At 47.5% G+C, this 18,067-nt stretch overlaps 1 protein-coding gene across 3 annotated transcripts in view; it reads right to left on the bottom strand.

Moving 5' to 3' along the window:
• Nucleotides 1–5,141: 5,141 nt before the first annotated feature.
• smoc2 (SPARC related modular calcium binding 2) overlaps nucleotides 5,142–18,067 on the bottom strand; it is a 34,557-nt gene continuing 21,631 nt past the window's right edge. For 2 of the 3 annotated variants that reach the window (XM_027027520.3, XM_027027522.3), the window contains exons 9-13: nucleotides 16,114–16,196; nucleotides 9,743–9,842; nucleotides 7,207–7,454; nucleotides 7,019–7,056; nucleotides 5,142–6,541 (exon numbers count right to left, since the gene is read on the bottom strand). In XM_027027520.3, the coding sequence (XP_026883321.2) occupies nucleotides 6,518–6,541; nucleotides 7,019–7,056; nucleotides 7,207–7,454; nucleotides 9,743–9,842; nucleotides 16,114–16,196 (493 nt within the window). In that variant the 3' untranslated portion in view covers nucleotides 5,142–6,517. The remainder of the gene's footprint in view (nucleotides 6,542–7,018; nucleotides 7,057–7,206; nucleotides 7,455–9,742; nucleotides 9,843–16,113; nucleotides 16,197–18,067) is intronic. The other variant, XM_027027521.3, reaches the window with a different exon arrangement.

The following is an 18,067-nucleotide window of genomic DNA, read 5'->3' as shown; positions in this document are numbered from 1 at the left end:
CCAGAGCACAATATGACCAATAGAAAAGAACAGAGAAAAGAAACTCACTACGACCCAACTGGAAAACCCAAGCGAAGGAGACTGACAGTCAAACACAACTGCGGTTTGTCTTCCTTCCAAATAAGGCTGAAGTCCTTTTGTTTTTGAAAGCGTCTTGATTTGGGCCACTGTCCCAAAAACTGTCCTGCTTAGGCTGATCTGCACACAGAGGAATCGAGACAGATGAGGGGAAACTGCTCTATGGTGAGCATAAAGAGTTCACCACGCTGGCAGCTCTGTACGTTCACTCCTGCCAGGGAGTTTCAGGGACAGCGGCATATAGATCAAATATCATAAATACAGACCCACCTGCACACGCTCTCAGTTTAATTTTTAGTATTGTTATTGTTGCTGTTGTTATTTTGTAATATAATCATTCCTACCTTCAATTTGCTAATATATGATTTAAACTATTTAAATATATTTTACTTTTTTGTTTACCATTCTATGCTCTTGATTTCTTCTTTGGCAAAATAAGTCTGAATAATTCTCATGTCAATACAGCACCATTGAACTGAATTGAATTTATTTGAATCGAGACAGAGAGAGAGAAACCGAGAGGGAGAGAGAGGGGGAGAGAGAGAGAGAGAGAGAGAGAGAGAGAGAGAGAGAAGAGACAAATGAGGGGTGAGAGAGAAGGAAAGACAGAGCAGACTGAGAGAAGGAATGAAGAGCGAAGGAGACGGCCAGGTGAACACACCTGAGAGCAACCTGATCTGTAGTGGTGAGGACTCAGTTGCCGGGGGTGATGACACACTGTCACGGCCATGCTGGCTCTAAAAGCTCTGCACTGATCCTGTATGTCACAACAATCCGTGGCCCTGTGGAGGGCAGACAGGTGTGCCGAAGCCCCTCCCCCTGCCCTAGCCCCGCCCACACTCCTACCTTGCAGGAGCATGGAGCTATCTGCACCCCACACATACCTGTCATGCTACAGATGGGCCCAGCTAACCCACAGAGAGCATACCCCATGGCATCAGCCATAACACTGGCCAACACACTGCATTAGGATGAAATATTGAATCATTTATCAACCAGTAACTGGCATGATCCGCAAGGAAGCAAATGATTGATAATTTACTTTTTGCAGAAGATCACAGAATGTAATATACGTCTGAATGGTTTTACATGAAGCAAACGGATTAACAGTGCCATATTTTTATTGATTATTACATTTGTGTTTGCAGCATTTATTCATCAGAGTGCAGCCTCTGTGTTTCAGTAAGATACTGTTTGTGCTCTAATGGAGACCCATGTAGATTACTCTAATATTACTTTAATATTACTTTGGTTATAACAAATCCTTAGAAAGGCTGCCTACTGTGAGGATTCATGACTACCTCACTGTCTCACTTTTACTGCTTCACTCTCTAATTATGTCACTGTTTTACTGTCTCACTGCCTCACTGTTTTTCTGCCTCACTATATGAATGTGTCACTCTCACTGCCTCACAGCTTGGCTGTTTTGTTGTCTCTCTGACTCCCTGTCTCACTGCTTCACAGCGTTGCTGTTTCTCTGTCTCGCTGTGCTGTGGGAGTCAGGTCTCATGCTTAATGCCTCCACTTTTCTCTCCTGCTCCTGTTCTTCCGCACCTCCTAACCAGACTAGCGCCAACAGAAGCGCCTCCCGGCGAGCTCAGGAGGAAGGCGATTCCCCACGTCCCTGCTCTATTCCCAACCATGTTTACCCATGGTGCACTGCTCCTGAGCTGGCCACAGCAAGATGTGTCGGGCCAGCCGCCATTAAAACAGATGATGGCTTTGACAGTAATTTCTCCACATGGCATGCCAGAGCAGGACTGAATGCCCACTGCGGGTGCCCATTAAACACACACACACACACACACACACACACACACACACACACACACACACACACACACACACACACAGACTCACGCACAGGGAATGTTAAACACACATACCATGCCCAAAGAACATGGTATCAATAGTATCTCTGTGTAATGTGTATGTGTATGTATAAGTGAGAGCGGGGGGGGGGGGGGGGGGGGGTGGAGAGAGAGAGAGACAGAGAGACAGAGAGAGAGAGAGAGAGAATGTGTTTGTTTATATGTGTTGGCATGATGTTTCTAAGATTGCAAATCTCTTGATGATTGATGAGGTTTAGTGCAATTTGTACCCATGTACCCATGTTGAAATTCAAACAGTGTTTTTTACTCACGCTCTGATTCAGTGCACACTTTACAGAGAACAACATGGCTATCACACTGAACAGATGGAATGTAAGTGTTTTGACAGAGAGAGAGAGAGAGAGAGAGAGAGAGAGAGAGAGAGAGAGATTGTTGTGACAGTGGTGGCAGTGTTCACAGGTTACCTCAGTCTCGTCAGTCTCTGCTCACCTGAGTAGGAAACACTGGTGACTGGTGTTGAGGAGCAGAACTCCGAGATGCAGCAGGAATCACACAGATCTCAGCCATTCTTTACTGTAAATGGCATAAATATGGGCGCATGGCTTTGTGTGAGGAGTGGACCTAGAGGCCCCACCGCTGTGAACGCCGTCACCTCTGCCTATACATGGTTCCAGCCAACAGCGAAGAGAGATGGTGAGCTCTTCTACAATGACCAGTCTTCTAACATACAGCACCAGGCAAAGGTTTGGACACACCTGACTGACCGTGTAATAGTAATAAAGGCTATAGAAATAGTGAAAGATGATAGCCTATAGGTGAAATGGTTTCCAAAACAATATAAACAGTATATCATTAAAAATAAAAATATAATGACATATAAGCGCCCCTTCAACAAATTCAGAAATGTGGGTGATACGTTAGAGCAGTAGAGAATCTGAGTCTGTGAACAGCGTGGCCCTTCCGCATGTAACAGCTCTAACAAGGCGGCTTTAGTGACCAGGGTGTGTTCATCTTCTTCACTGAGATGAAGTTCTTATTCTTCACCTGTGATGCAGTGAGACATCTTTCAGAACTTGTGCTGGACCATCAGTGAACATGGGTGGTGAAGGACCCTGAGATTTAGTTCATCTCTGCTTCCTGTCTCATGAAGGCTGGAGCTGCCACCGCAATGTGCAGCGGTGGATTAAAGCCAAAAAGTACAGACTAAGCCATGCCTGGGTGTGACCCTAAAGGGACTGGGGTGACTCTAAAGGGTCAGGGATGACCCCAAAGGGACCGGGGTGACCCTAATGAAACCTGGGTGGTCCTAAAAAATCCGAGGTGACCCTAAAGATACTGGGGTGACGCTAAAGAAGCCATGGTCAGGCGTGACCCTAAAGAAACTGGGGTGACCCTAAAGATCCTAAAGAAGGAATTATCAGTGGTACACACACACACACACACACACACACACACACGCAGACTCTCACACACATACGCATGCACATACACATCAAACAAACACAGTCACACACAGAGCCAGATTAGCAGAGTAAGCACTGGCGTATTTCCCAGCTATCCACTGAGCTTGATTATTGTTTAGGCACAGAATAATGGAATTTCCCTGCTGGTGACTTCAAGGTTGGGAAGTGTCTCCCCCCTTTCTCCTCTGATCAGAGCTGTTTAGGCATCCGACTCCATGTCTGGTGACTCATTACTGCTCACAGTTGTTTGTTTTCATGACCACCTTTACTGCGTGAGATGAGCATTTAATCTAGAATCATCTCTCTTGCTCTCTCTCTCTTTCTATCTCTGCCTGCCTCTCCTTATCTTTCTCTCCCTCTCTCTTTATCTGTGCATCTCTCTCTCCCTCTATCCCTTTGTATCTCTCTTTCTGTCTGTAAGTTGTAAACCACGGCATTCTTGCTGGGGTTTTGGCATAGTCTTTCAGTTGTCCATGGCTAACGTGTTTTGATTGTCCATGGCTAGTGTCTTAGAGTTGTCCATGGCTAATGTATTTGAGTTGTCCATGGCTAATGTATTTGAGTTGTCCATGGCTAGTGTCTTAGAGTTGTCCATGGCTAATGCATTTGAGTTGTCCATGGCTAGTGTCTTAGAGTTGTCCATGGCTAATGCATTTGAGTTGTCCATGGCTAGTGTCTTAGAGTTGTCCATGGCTAATGTATTTGAGTTGTCCATGGCTAGTGTCTTAGAGTTGTCCATGGCTAATGTATTTGAGTTGTCCATGGCTAGTGTCTTAGAGTTGTCCATGGCTAATGCATTTGAGTTGTCCATGGCTAACGTGTTTTGATTGTCCATGGCTAGTGTCTTAGAGTTGTCCATGGCTAATGTATTTGAGTTGTCCATGGCTAGTGTCTTAGAGTTGTCCATGGCTAATGTATTTGAGTTGTCCATGGCTAATGTCTTAGAGTTGTCCATGGCTAGTGTCTTAGAGTTGTCCATGGCTAATGTATTTGAGTTGTCCATGGCTAGTGTCTTAGAGTTGTCCATGGCTAATGTATTTGAGTTGTCCATGGCTAGTGTCTTAGAGTTGTCCATGGCTAATGCATTTGAGTTGTCCATGGCTAGTGTCTTAGAGTTGTCCATGGCTAATGCATTTGAGTTGTCCATGGCTAGTGTCTTAGAGTTGTCCATGGCTAATGTATTTGAGTTGTCCATGGCTAATGCATTTGAGTTGTCCATGGCTAGTGTCTTAGAGTTGTCCATGGCTAATGTATTTGAGTTGTCCATGGCTAGTGTCTTAGAGTTGTCCATGGCTAATGTATTTGAGTTGTCCATGGCTAGTGTCTTAGAGTTGTCCATGGCTAATGCATTTGAGTTGTCCATGGCTAACGTGTTTTGATTGTCCATGGCTAGTGTCTTAGAGTTGTCCATGGCTAATGTATTTGAGTTGTCCATGGCTAGTGTCTTAGAGTTGTCCATGGCTAATGCATTTGAGTTGTCCATGGCTAATGTCTTAGAGTTGTCCATGGCTAATGCATTTGAGTTGTCCATGGCTAGTGTCTTAGAGTTGTCCATGGCTAATGCATTTGAGTTGTCCATGGCGAATGTCCCCTTCATGTAGGCTGGCAGAGGAGAGCATCAGACCAGGCGCTGGCTATTCTAACCTCCCCAAGACCCACGTGTGAATCACCAATCACCCGACGGGCGCATGGGCCACGGGGTCAACGGGAGGTTGAGACTGGGCTCACTCGGAGCGGTCGTTACAGTTTGCAATACATTCACTTGAAATTGCCTTTTTCCTCTTTTATTTGAACTTAAACACACCATGCATGGAACGTGTACATTGCGTGATTTGAATAATCCAATGGCAGTAAAGTAAAAGAAAAAAAATGCAATTATACGACTATACAACGCATCAGTATGTCTGTAATTTAGTAAACGGCAGTAAACGACAGACTGTTGTGCAGAGAGACTTTGGATCTGTAAGAGGGAGGATGGAACAGAATGAGACGAAATCGCTTTTTAAAACCCTCCTTGTAATATTCTCTTTGTGGTATTGATGTGTAATTCAGATTGTGAGATTATAATTTGACTTCAGTTTTTTTTGTGTTTTTTCTTCTTTGCTGGTGTAGACTGCTCTTCAAGCTTGAATCTAGCCATTATATTCAAGACGTGGTCCCTTTTCTTTCGCTGCAGGGAGAGAACTTCCAGGCGTGTTCCAACACCAGTGAAATACCCGTGAAGTCCCGTTTTCTCTACATTGCAATGTCTGTTTCAACCATCTCACCGCTTAAACAATTAGCATATCCTCAACAGCTCTCAGTTCCCAAACATCCTGTATGTCCCTAAGGGCATCTGACCTTTAACCTGTGACCTGATCTTCCCAGGAACTGCCCTGAAGCTTCACCGTCTTACAGGTGTGGTGGCGTTAACGTGGGGGTAGCCTAGGGCTAATCCAGGGTAGGACTGTGGTTGGCATGTGAGAACACTCCAATTGTTTTAGCCACGTCTTCAGTTTGCAAAACTGGTACCCAGAGATTCAGTTAGGAGGGAATTTTTATTATAGGTAAAAGATCCTGTTTTTTAACATTTCATCAGACAACTCCTGCTATATACACTGTATTGGTATAAAACATACAAAAAATATAAAAGACTTCTTTATTTCTGATTAACACAAAGCTGTCTTTGCAAAATCCATTTTAAAACCATGTAGTGATATATGAGCAGAAACGTTCTACTGGGTCTGTAAGAGGCTCAGGGCGAGATCAAAGCACAGGCGTCGAATTATTGTATATAATTCACAGGTGTTGAATGTATTATTACCTTTTATCAGTTATCCATCAAATCTGGTGTCAGAAAATCAAGACGGAACAGACCAAAGGGGTGTGTCATCAAGAAATCACGTAACAGAACTTGTACAACTCAGAAAAACATACTTTCCTTTCGACTCACAAAGGACACATACATTGTATGTGCTAAAGTATTAACTTTTTGTAAGGACATAGAAAAACTAACGTCATTCACATGTTCAGCAGTGTGTTTAAATACCTTCTGTTTTTTTCTACAAAGTGAATTTACATTGTTTTTAAAGTACAAAGTGCAAATACTCTGGGCTTCCGGTGCCGTTCGGAGGGGCAGGCTGGCATGGGAGGGGTGCTGCTGACTCAGCCTTGTTTCTTTGACATATTCTGAGAACAGAAGGAGAAGAAACAGCCGTATGGACCGTTCAGCATCGCTTGTGTCTAAAGGGCAAGACTTGCGTCACCTCCGTATCACTCCTTTAACGCCATGAATAGATGTCTCATGAGCGCTTATGTGCTGCACGCATGTTTATCTGTATGCGCCATGAATGTTGTCTGAAGGCCCTGAAACAACTTGCTGTAATCTTATAGTGAATATTTCACTGACAATAAGTACTTTGTAACTTCATTTTGAAGAGACTGTTATTGTTCAGTTTTCATACTAATGTATAGAATAACAGTTATACTCTCTACATAATTTCAGCTATCAGTGTGTCTGTACACTAGGACTGAATCTATCAGTTAATGTTACAGTTTTAGTAAATGTAATACAGTGTAATTTTAGATGTCTGTAGTTTGCACAGGTATCTGCCCTTTTTCTTTGTCTCAGTAGTGAGCACTGAGCAGAAATGTTCATTTACTCACCAGTTTACTGGAGCCTGCGCCTCCTGCTTTGGTGTCTGCTGGGAAGGCAGTAAGAATGTGTTACAACTACGTTTGCCATTACACAAATAAACAAAGTCATTAAAAAAAAGTAATAAAGTTAGATTTTTCGCCATTTCCCATATTCACAGGACAAACTGCACTTGTTATCAAACACTCAGATATCGTACCATCCTCCTTGGTGACCCCGAGGCAGCCAATCAGCTCCTGCAGTGAGAGCGCCTTGTCGTTGCTGATGTCGCAGTACTCCACAAACTTCTTCACGCACTTCTTTGGTTTGGACTTCTTCCGCAGCAGACGCTTAAACGGCTTGATCTCCTTCTTGCCGATGTCACCGCTGGAGTTCTTGTCCAGCTGGCGGAAGTACCAGTGCACGACTCGCTCTTCCAGAGTGTGGTTCGGATCAGGCTCTGGCATCCTGGAGCAAGACGACAACAGCTGTTCTCATTCAACCTGCAGGAAAGTGTGCTAGGGCAGCACATCAAAACTCTGATGGCTTAGTCTTTAAAATACCAAATTCAAGTTTCTAAAAAAAAAAAAGGACATAGTTATTTAGTGGCAAAACATAGTTGTATAGTGGCAGAAAATCTAAAATATATATTACATTGAAACAAAGTGTTAATAATGTCTGTATTATTTGAAAGTTGTGTGTCATATTACACATCCCCCAAAGATGGAACAAAGGAAAGATAAAGTAGCTCAGAGAATAAAGCAGCGAATAAACCAGCAAATAAACCAGTGATTAACCCAGAGAATAAACCAGCAAATAAACCAGAGAATAAACCAGAGAATAAACCAGTGAATAAACCAGCGAATAAACCAGCGAATAACCCAGAGAATAAACCAGCGAATAAACCAGAGAATAAACCAGCGAATAAACCAGAGATTAACCCAGAGAATAAACCAGCGACTAAACCAGCGAATAACCCAGCGAATAAACCAGCGAATAACCCAGCGAATAAATGAGAGAATAAACCAGCGAATAACCCAGAGAATAAACCAGCGAATAAACCAGCGAATAATCCAGCAAATAACCCAGCGAATAACCCAGAGAATAAACCAGCGAATAAACCAGCGAATAACCCAGCAGATAACCCAGCGAATAAACCAGCAAATAAACTAGCGAATAACCCAGAGAATAAACTAGTCGAATTCACTACTCAATCTCTTAAGGACTGCCTGGGGATGGGCCTAATATTCAAGTGAGCACACTATACGTCCATCAAATATTCAAATGAGCACACTGTACTGCAGACGTCCAGTCTGCCACACCAGTCAAGCAGAACTACCCACAGTGGGGGAAGAGAAAGCCTGGCCACCTTTCACAGGTCAGATGGCTTTCACTTGCTAGGTTACTTTGACTCAAAGAGTCTGACTGTTACTTAGACTCAGAGAGACTGGCTGTTACTCAGACTCAGAGAGACTGGCTGTTACTCAGACTCAGAAAGACTGCCTCTTACTCAGACTCAGAGAGCATTACCTAAGACTAAGACTAAGACTAAGCATTACCTATTTCACCTTGAATGGGGAGAAATTCTACTGAAGTGCATGCAGGTATTGGAAAGTCATCAGTTATTCAGACTTTGTACATACACATCGTCTGGCCGAAACCTCAACACTCCTCTAATTGCCTTAACATTTCCTGGGGCGTTCAGCTTTCAAATAAACTCTCAGTTAAGTGGATCTCCAAACTGCTGTGTGGCTTTTTCCAAAGACTCTTTATGGGCCTTTGATGAGACTACAGTGTTCTGCAGGAAATCTATTAAACCTAAAGGAACAAACTATTCTTTAGTTTCAGGAGTGTGTCCTCTGTGATGCCAGCAGTCGGAAGAACCATGCCAACACAGAAACAGTCCCGATGACACAAGAGAAGCTGAGGGCAGGAAACTGTGGTTGTAGTGCAGGGATGGAGGCTCCTGTATAGAGAGGACTGTTTCCTGTATAGAGAGGACTGTTTCCTGTATAGAGGAGAGGACAGTTTCCTGTTTCACAACCTACAATGGTTTTTCCCCAGCATTCTTCATTTCTGGATGAGTTCATGTTCTTTTCGGGATCGCCCTGCCCGTCATCTCCTTATGGATGTGTTTCGATTCCATTCCGAGGATCAGTCAGGATCATTCCAGTGCTGACACTGTGCTAGGGGCGCCTGTCCTGCCCAGGTACGTATGAAGGATAAAATACCGCCACAGAGGTTCCCAGAGCCAGGGCTGTGAGAGGCACTCTCGTCCTTCGTGTTTTATAAAAGTAGAAATAACTTCAATGTAACTGTTACAAGTCAAAGTGAAGATCTAAAAAATGCAGCTGTGGTAACATATTAGAGGACTTAGATATCAAAAGCAAAAAATAAAACATGCCTAAGCAAGGGGATATTGGTGGAGAGTTGGTGGAGTGGAGTGGAGTGCTTCCTTGAGTTTGGGTGAAGTTGGTTGTGACAGAGTTGGTTGTGACAGTCATTTATGTGAGATGTTTTTCAGTTCTTACAGCTGCACTTCATTACCAAAAAGTACAATTTATCATTGGTGGTTTCTCACTTCACTAAAAATATCCTTACGACCTTGCCAAAGCAACTAGTTATTAGACAAATTTTAGTGTCTCCTGCCCACTGTGTCTCATACCCTGTGTCCCCCACGCTGGGTCCATGTCCCCTGTATCCTGCACCCTGTCCCCTGCCTGTGTTCCCCACCCTGTGCACAGGTGTGTGATTACCTGCCAGTGGCGGCTGGGTCCGTCACCGCAAGCACCATGTCTGTGGACAGCGCATCCAGAACACTGGTGAGGAACCCATGCTTTTTTTCTCCCGGGCATCCTGAGAAACAGACACGGGAACTCAGACTGAGAACAAGAAGCAGTTAGACGTGAAAAGAAAAGCTCGGGGCCACACAGAACCTGGCTACTATGAGCGGGTCCGTGCGCCGTGTGTCAGCCTGGGGTATGGCTGAGGTATGAGGGAGGTGGTGGGGGTACGGTTCGGGTTGGGGGTGGTGGTGTAAATTGGGGTGGGGTGGAAGTAAGGTGGTCAAGGGTAGGATTTGTTGTGAGGATGAGGGTGGTGTGTGGGGTGGATGGAGGGGGTGGATGAGTGTGGGGTGGAGGGTGCAGGGCATGAGGGTGAGGTGTAGGGTGTGGGGACATGAGGGTGGGGTGTGGGGAGTAGGGTGGATGAGGGTGGGGTGTAGGGTGTGGAGTGGATGACTCCTGAAGCTTTTTCTCACAGACTCTCTCTCTCTCCACAACATTCATCCATACATCCATCTCACCCTCTCCTCTCCTCTCCTCCCCTCCTCTCCTCTCCTCCCCTCCTCCCCTCTCCTCTCCTCTCCTCTCCCCCTCCTCTCCTCCCCTCTCCTCTCCTCTCCTCCCCTCCTCTCCTCCCCTCCCCTCCTCTCCTCCCCTCTACTCCCCTCTCCTCTCCTCTCCTCTCCTCCCCTCTCCCCTCCTCTCCTCTCCTCTCTTTTTCATTACGGCCCTTCAGTGTGGCCCCTGCCCACTGTGTGCAGGTGTGTGCATGAGTATGCATGTGTATGTGTGTCTATACCTAGGACATCCCAACGAGCACGTAAAGGTCCTCAGATTTAATTTATGAGCGCGTGTGTGTGTACATGTGTGTGTGTGCATGTGTCTGTATTTGCACAAGGGTGGAGTGTGTTACAGCCCGTGCCCAGGGCAACAGATTCTCTAGTACTGAGGATAATTGCACGGTACAGACACCTCAACAGGTGTGTCAAGACTGCTGTAAACACCCCCCCCCCCCCCCCCCAACCAGTATGCCATGTGGGGATGTGGAGAAAAGTGACCTGGCTTAAAGGGAGCGTTGGTGTGAACGCCGAACCTGTTGCTCTGATGTGTGGAGGCTTTATGGGCCAGGAGTCTGGCTTTTACACATGCTGACACACAGTTAAAAATCTCACCCACCTGTTAACCTGGGAGCCAGGCCCAAATTCCTCTTTCCCCCCGTACAGAAGGAGAGCGGGCATTCCCGCACAGACCCCTCACAGTGAAACGCGTTTCTCAAACTGCTTCGGTTTCTTTCTCTAGTTAAACGTTCATTTCAGGTCAGCTGAAGCCTTAATGTTCAGCTGAGGTGGTGCTTAACCATCTGTAGGGGAAGGACTGGAGTTTAAATCAGTGTACAATCATGTCTTTCTTTAGATTCTGTAAAACAGGGTGTTCAGGTGTTCAGGTGTTCGGGTGTTCAGGTGTTCAGGTGCCATAATCCTTCCTTTCAACTGTCCTTCTACAATCGCTGTGGGAGTACGTGACTACAGCGTGTAGTTCACATATGCATGCAGTGTGTGTGTGCGTGTGTGTGTGTGTGTGTGTGTGTGTGTGTGCCTAGGGGAAAGTGGATGTTGTAGTATGGAGTGAGGGCCAATCCTCCATCCCTTGCCCTGTTCTGTGTCTCTCCCAGGCGACGGTGCAGGACAAACAGCCCCCTCCCCACTACAACCCCCACTATAACCCCCACTATAGCCCCTCTCCTGTATAGCCCCTCCCCATACAGCCCCTCCCCCGCTTAGCCCCTCCCCCTTATAGCCCCTCCCCACTACAGCCCCTCCCCTCTATAGCCATGTTGTCAACACAGCAGCTCCCCCCCCCCCAATAAAGCTCTCATCACCGTGACACGCACACACACACACACACACACACACACATACTCACACACACACTCACACAGCACATTTATAATCATCATACCAAAATAGGCATCCCAGCCAAGACTCACTGGCTGCTGAGAAAATGTCCACCAGTAGAACTCAATGACCAGCAAAGGTATGCACTAATGAGAATGACTGGTGTGTTCTGTCCATCTGTGTGTGTGTGTGTGTGTGTGTGTGTCAGTGTGTGTCTGTGTATGTGTTCTGTCCCTCTGTGTTTTGTGTGTGTGTGTGTGTGTCAGTGTGTGTCTGTGTATGTGTTCTGTCCCTCTGTGTTTTGTGTGTGTGTGTGTTTGTGTGTGTGTGTGTGTGTGTGTCAGTGTGTGTCTGTGTATGTGTTCTGTCCCTCTGTGTTTTGTGTGTGTGTGGGGTGTGTGTGTGTGTGTGTGTGTGTGTGTGTGTGTGTGTGGGTGTAGTTTGTGTGTAGGAATGCTCCTTTTGTGTGCCGAACGTTCAGCAAAGTGAAAATGCATGCACTGATCCTTCTTCTTCCAGACCACTGGTATGCTGGGATGGGAGGCCAAGGGCATCTACAGACAGAGCTGGCCACTATTTATACACACAGGACCGTCAGGATATTACACAGCCATGGAAAAGAATCATAATAGGTTGATCTGATGTAAGGTTCCCCCACAGTGCCCACAGTCCTTCTACCGTCCCCACAGTCCCTCTACAGTCCCTCTACCGTCCCCACATTCCCACTACCGTCCCCACAGTCCCTCTACAGTCCTTCTACCATCCCCACATTCCCATTACCATCCCCACAGTCCCTCTACAGTCCCTCTATCGTCCCCACATTCCCACTACCGTCCCCACAGTCCCTCTACAGTCCCTCTATCGTCCCCACATTCCCACTACCGTCCCCACAGTCCCTCTACAGTCCCTCTACCATCTCCACATTTCCACTACCGTCCCCACAGTCCCTCTACAGTCCCTCTATCGTCCCCACATTCCCACTACCATCCCCACAGTCCCTCTACAGTCCCTCTATCATCCCCACATTCCCACTACCGTCCCCACAGTCCCTCTACAGTCCCTCTACCATCCCCACATTCCCACTACCGTCCCCACAGTCCCTCTACAGTCCCTCTATCGTCCCCACATTCCCACTACCATCCCCACAGTCCCTCTACAGTCCCTCTACCTTCCCCACATTCCCACTACCGTCCCCACAGTCCCTCTACAGTCCCTCTACCATCCCCACATTCCCACTACCGTCCCCACAGTCCCTCTACAGTCCCTCTATCGTCCCCACATTCCCACTACCGTCCCCACAGTCCCTCTACAGTCCCTCTACAGTCCTTCTACCATCCCCACATTCCCACTACCGTCCCCACAGTCCCTCTACAGTCCCTCTACCGTCCCTCTACCGTCCCCACATTCCCACTACCGTCCCCACAGTCCCTCTACAGTTCTTCTACTATCCCCACATTCCCACTACCGTCCCCACGGTCCCTCTACAGTTCTTCTACCATCCCCACATTCCCTCTACCGTCCCCACATTCCCACTACCGTCCCCACAGTCCCTCTACAGTCCTTCTACCATCCCCACATTCCCATTACCATCCCCACAGTCCCTCTACAGTCCCTCTATCGTCCCCACATTCCCACTACCGTCCCCACAGTCCCTCTACAGTCCCTCTATCGTCCCCACATTCCCACTACCGTCCCCACAGTCCCTCTACAGTCCCTCTACCATCTCCACATTTCCACTACCGTCCCCACAGTCCCTCTACAGTCCCTCTATCGTCCCCACATTCCCACTACCATCCCCACAGTCCCTCTACAGTCCCTCTATCATCCCCACATTCCCACTACCGTCCCCACAGTCCCTCTACAGTCCCTCTACCTTCCCCACATTCCCACTACCGTCCCCACAGTCCCTCTACAGTCCCTCTACCATCCCCACATTCCCACTACCGTCCCCACAGTCCCTCTACAGTCCCTCTATCGTCCCCACATTCCCACTACCGTCCCCACAGTCCCTCTACAGTCCCTCTACAGTCCTTCTACCATCCCCACATTCCCACTACCGTCCCCACAGTCCCTCTACAGTCCCTCTACCGTCCCCACATTCCCACTACCGTCCCCACAGTCCCTCTACAGTTCTTCTACTATCCCCACATTCCCACTACCGTCCCCACGGTCCCTCTACAGTTCTTCTACCATCCCCACATTCCCACTACCGTCCCCACATTCCCTCTACCGTCCCCACAGTCCCTCTACAGTCCTTCTACTATCCCTACATTCCCTCTACTGTCCCCACAGTCCCTCTACAGTCCCTCCACCATCCCCACATTCCCACTACCGTCCCCACGGTCCCTCTACAGTTCTTCTACCATCCCCACATTCCCACTACCGTCCCCACATTCCCTCTACCGTCCCCACAGTCCCTCTACAGTTCTTCTACTATCCCCACATTCCCTCTACCGTCCCCACAGTCCCTCTACAGTCCCTCCACCATCCCCACATTCCCACTACCATCGCCACAGTCCCTCTACAGTCCCTCCACCATCCCCACATTCCCACTACCGTCCCCACAGTCCCTCTACAGTCCCTCTACCTTCCCCACATTCCCACTACCGTCCCCACAGTCCCTCTACAGTCCTTCTACCATCCCCACATTCCCACTACCGTCCCCACAGTCCCTCTACAGTCCCTCTATCGTCCCCACATTCCCACTACCGTCCCCACAGTCCCTCTACAGTCCTTCTACCATCCCCACATTCCCACTACCGTCCCCACAGTCCCTTTACAGTCCCTCTACCGTCCCCACATTCCCACTACCGTCCCCACAGTCCCTCTACAGTCCTTCTACTATCCCCACATTCCCTCTACCGTCCCCACAGTCCCTCTACAGTCCTTCTACTATCCCTACATTCCCTCTACTGTCCCCACAGTCCCTCTACAGTCCCTCCACCATCCCCACATTCCCACTACCGTCCCCACGGTCCCTCTACAGTTCTTCTACCATCCCCACATTCCCACTACCGTCCCCACATTCCCTCTACCGTCCCCACAGTCCCTCTACAGTTCTTCTACTATCCCCACATTCCCTCTACCGTCCCCACAGTCCCTCTACAGTCCTTCTACTATCCCTACATTCCCTCTACTGTCCCCACAGTCCCTCTACAGTCCCTCCACCATCCCCACATTCCCACTACCGTCCCCACAGTCCCTCTACAGTCCCTCTACAGTCCCTCCACCATCCCCACATTCCCTCTACCGTCCCCGCAGTCCCTCTACAGTCCCCACTGTCCCTCTATAGTCTATCTACTGTCCCTCTACTGTCCGCCGCATGTGTATAAACACATGTATACACACGCACACATGTATACAGGGCAGTGGTAGCTCAGTGGTTAAGGTACTTGACTTGTAATTGAAAGGTTGCTGGTTCAAGTTGCCACTGTTGGGCCCCTGAGCAAGGCCCTTCAACCTCAATTGCTCAAGTTGTACTCGGTCATAATTGTAAGTTGCTTTGGATAAAAGTGTCAGTTGTAAATGTATATGCACATTACCACATGTATTCAAACATAAACCTGCATGCACCCACATACACACAGTTGGAACAGAAAAAGCTCTGTTCATTAACGCTCTTTGTTAATGACATGCTTGTGAAATCATATACCCAGAAAACCCTGGTGCAGACAGACAGACTCCTTCTCTCTGGATGACATAATGTCTGACCTTTATTTTCATTGAGTGTGTGTATTTTTACTAAATGAGTCTTCTTAAACTCACGGCAAAATTATGTAAATCATTTGCCTTAAACTTCTCAAAGTGTGCAGACCGTCTCTCTCTCTCACACACACACACACACACACACACACACACACACACAATCACTTATCCAGTGACTGAGAAACACTAACGCCTTTATGAGGGTAACTTATTTGTTTCATTGGACTAGATCGCACCACCCCTCACACTCAGCCCTTCAATCAACAATCATCCCTTCATTCCACATTAATCCCTTCACTCCTCACACTCACTCCCTTCATTTCACACACTAATCCCTCCACCCACTCGTCACTGCACACCAAAGACACACCCCTCCACCCACATACTCATCCCTCCACCCACATACTCATCCCTCCAGCCACACACTCATCCCTCCAGCCACACACTCATCCCTCCAGCCACACACTCATCCCCCTGCCTTCTGTCTCCTTTACTCTCCCCTGTAACTCGTGTCTCCTCAGTGAGTTCATCCACAGCTAGTCTCTCCTGTTTTAGTGGATTTCACAGGTGAGTAAATGTGTGTGTGCGTGACTGGAGGCCTACACTGGAACAGTACACACCTGTCTGCCTGCCTGTAATGAGGTGACAGGTATCCTAGCATGAGTGCGCGCGCACACACACACACACACACACACACACACACACACACACACACACACACACATGCGTGTGTGAACTTACCCTGCAGGTGTCTGCTCCTGTAATGGTCTTTGGGTTTGTTTGGGTGGGCTCGTGCATTGCCATCACATTTGGGCTGTTCATATCTATGGCAACAGCAGAGCACAAAGCATGATTGTTGGTGAGTAGAGCTGAATGGAAGACCATTATTCTCCAACTGCACGAGCGCTCCGGAAATAAAACACAGAGCTGGGAACAAAGCTTCTCCAACCTCAGGCTATGTCTATGTCTACGGCTTATTGGAGAAAAATGTTAAGATGCAAACCGCTGATCTGAAATCAGTTCCACTTGTGGCTTAGGCCTAAGGAAATTAGTCTAGCAGTCCTGCTCTGCCAGGCTCCTGCTTTATTACCGTAATGAGATTAAACACAAGTGGATCAAGCATATGTCGGTAAATAAAGTTAGAGACCCACTGCATCTTTGACTGGGGTTGAGAGTAAAAGAGTCAAAAAGCAGCAAAAATTAAACCCCTAAATTAAAAAAAATCTAAATATTCTTTATCTGCAAGTGTGATGTACAGCTGTGGGTTTATGCAGGGAAACGGCTGCATCTGGCAGATGAAATGGAAAAGAAAGAGAAAGAAGGTAACAGTGAAAAGATAGAGAGAAAGAATGAAAGAATGGGAGCGCAGGACACAGAAGTATTCACAGTGCCATGTGGAACAGGAGCAAGTACAAACTGTTTCTGGGAGAGAGAGAGAGAGAGAGAGAGAGAGAGAGAGAGAGGGAGAGGGGAGGGGGAGAGAGAGAGAGAGAGAAAGAGAGAGAGAGAAAGAGAGGGAGAGAGCGAGAGAGGGAGAGAGAGAGGGAGAGAGAGAGGGAGAGAGAGGGATAGAGAGAGAGAGAGAGAGAGAGAGAGAGAGAGAGAGAGAGAGAGAGGAGAGGGGAGGGGGAGAGAGAGAGAGAGAGAAAGAGAGAGAGAGAAAGAGAGGGAGAGAGCGAGAGAGGGAGAGAGAGAGGGAGAGAGCGAGAGAGAGGGATAGAGAGAGAGAGAGGGAGAGAGAGGGAGAGAGAGAAAGAGAGAGAGAGAAAGAGAGAGAGAGAGCGAGAGAGGGAGAGAGAGAGGGAGAGAGAGAGGGAGAGAGAGGGATAGAGAGAGAGAGAGGGAGAGAGAGGGATAGAGAGAGAGAGAGGGAGAGAGAGGGAGAGAGAGAAAGAGAGAAAGAGGGGCGAGAGAGTGGGGGAGAGAGAGGGAGAGAGAGGGAGAGAGAAAGAGAGAAAGAGGGGCGAGAGAGTGGGGGAGAGAGAGGGAGAGAGAGAGAGAGAGAGAGAGAGAGGGGAGGGGGAGAGAGAGAGAGAGAGAGAGAGAGAGAGAGAGAGAGAGAGAGAGAGAGAGAGAGGGAGAGAGGGAGAGATGCTAATGCTAATCCCACTAAACCAGTGTCACTGCTTCCTGGCACCTGAACACGCACACACACAAAATAGTCTCACTGTAATGGCTTGTCTTATTTGCTGCATCCCACTATGTTTACAACAAGCTACACCGTATGAAAAAACTCAGCCCAGTAACACTGTCGCGGTTTACAAGTTCATTCAGAACTAGGAGTTGTTCGTTTTCTGAGTGGCATAAAAGCAAAGCGAGACTGAGTGAGACAGGGCCCCGTCCAGCACGCAGAGAGCCTCCACGGCGGAGTGTGGAGTGTAGGGGCCAGGCCCCAGGAGGGGATTAGATGTACAGTTACTGAAAAGGTTGACTGGCACCCAACATTTAAAAGGCAAGAAGAGGGTTTCCACTTTCAGCGTAAAAGAAGGGTTTCATTACGATGCCAGGAGGTAAACTATTCCAAATGTAATGCAGTTCACACGAATGATCAGGAACATGAGAGACATGTGAGCTTCTCGGAGGGAGCTGTGAAAGATAACAGTGACAGTGAATAATAATAATAATAATAATAATAATAATAATAATAATAATAATAATAATAATAATAATACATCAATGTCTCAGGACAAGAAAG

This window comes from Electrophorus electricus, chromosome 12 (assembly GCF_041902795.1).
Source record: "Electrophorus electricus isolate QZ-2024a chromosome 12, ASM4190279v1, whole genome shotgun sequence".
In the NCBI taxonomy this organism is placed as follows: Eukaryota; Metazoa; Chordata; class Actinopteri; order Gymnotiformes; family Gymnotidae; genus Electrophorus; species Electrophorus electricus.
This window is presented reverse-complemented; position numbering and strand designations above follow the sequence as displayed.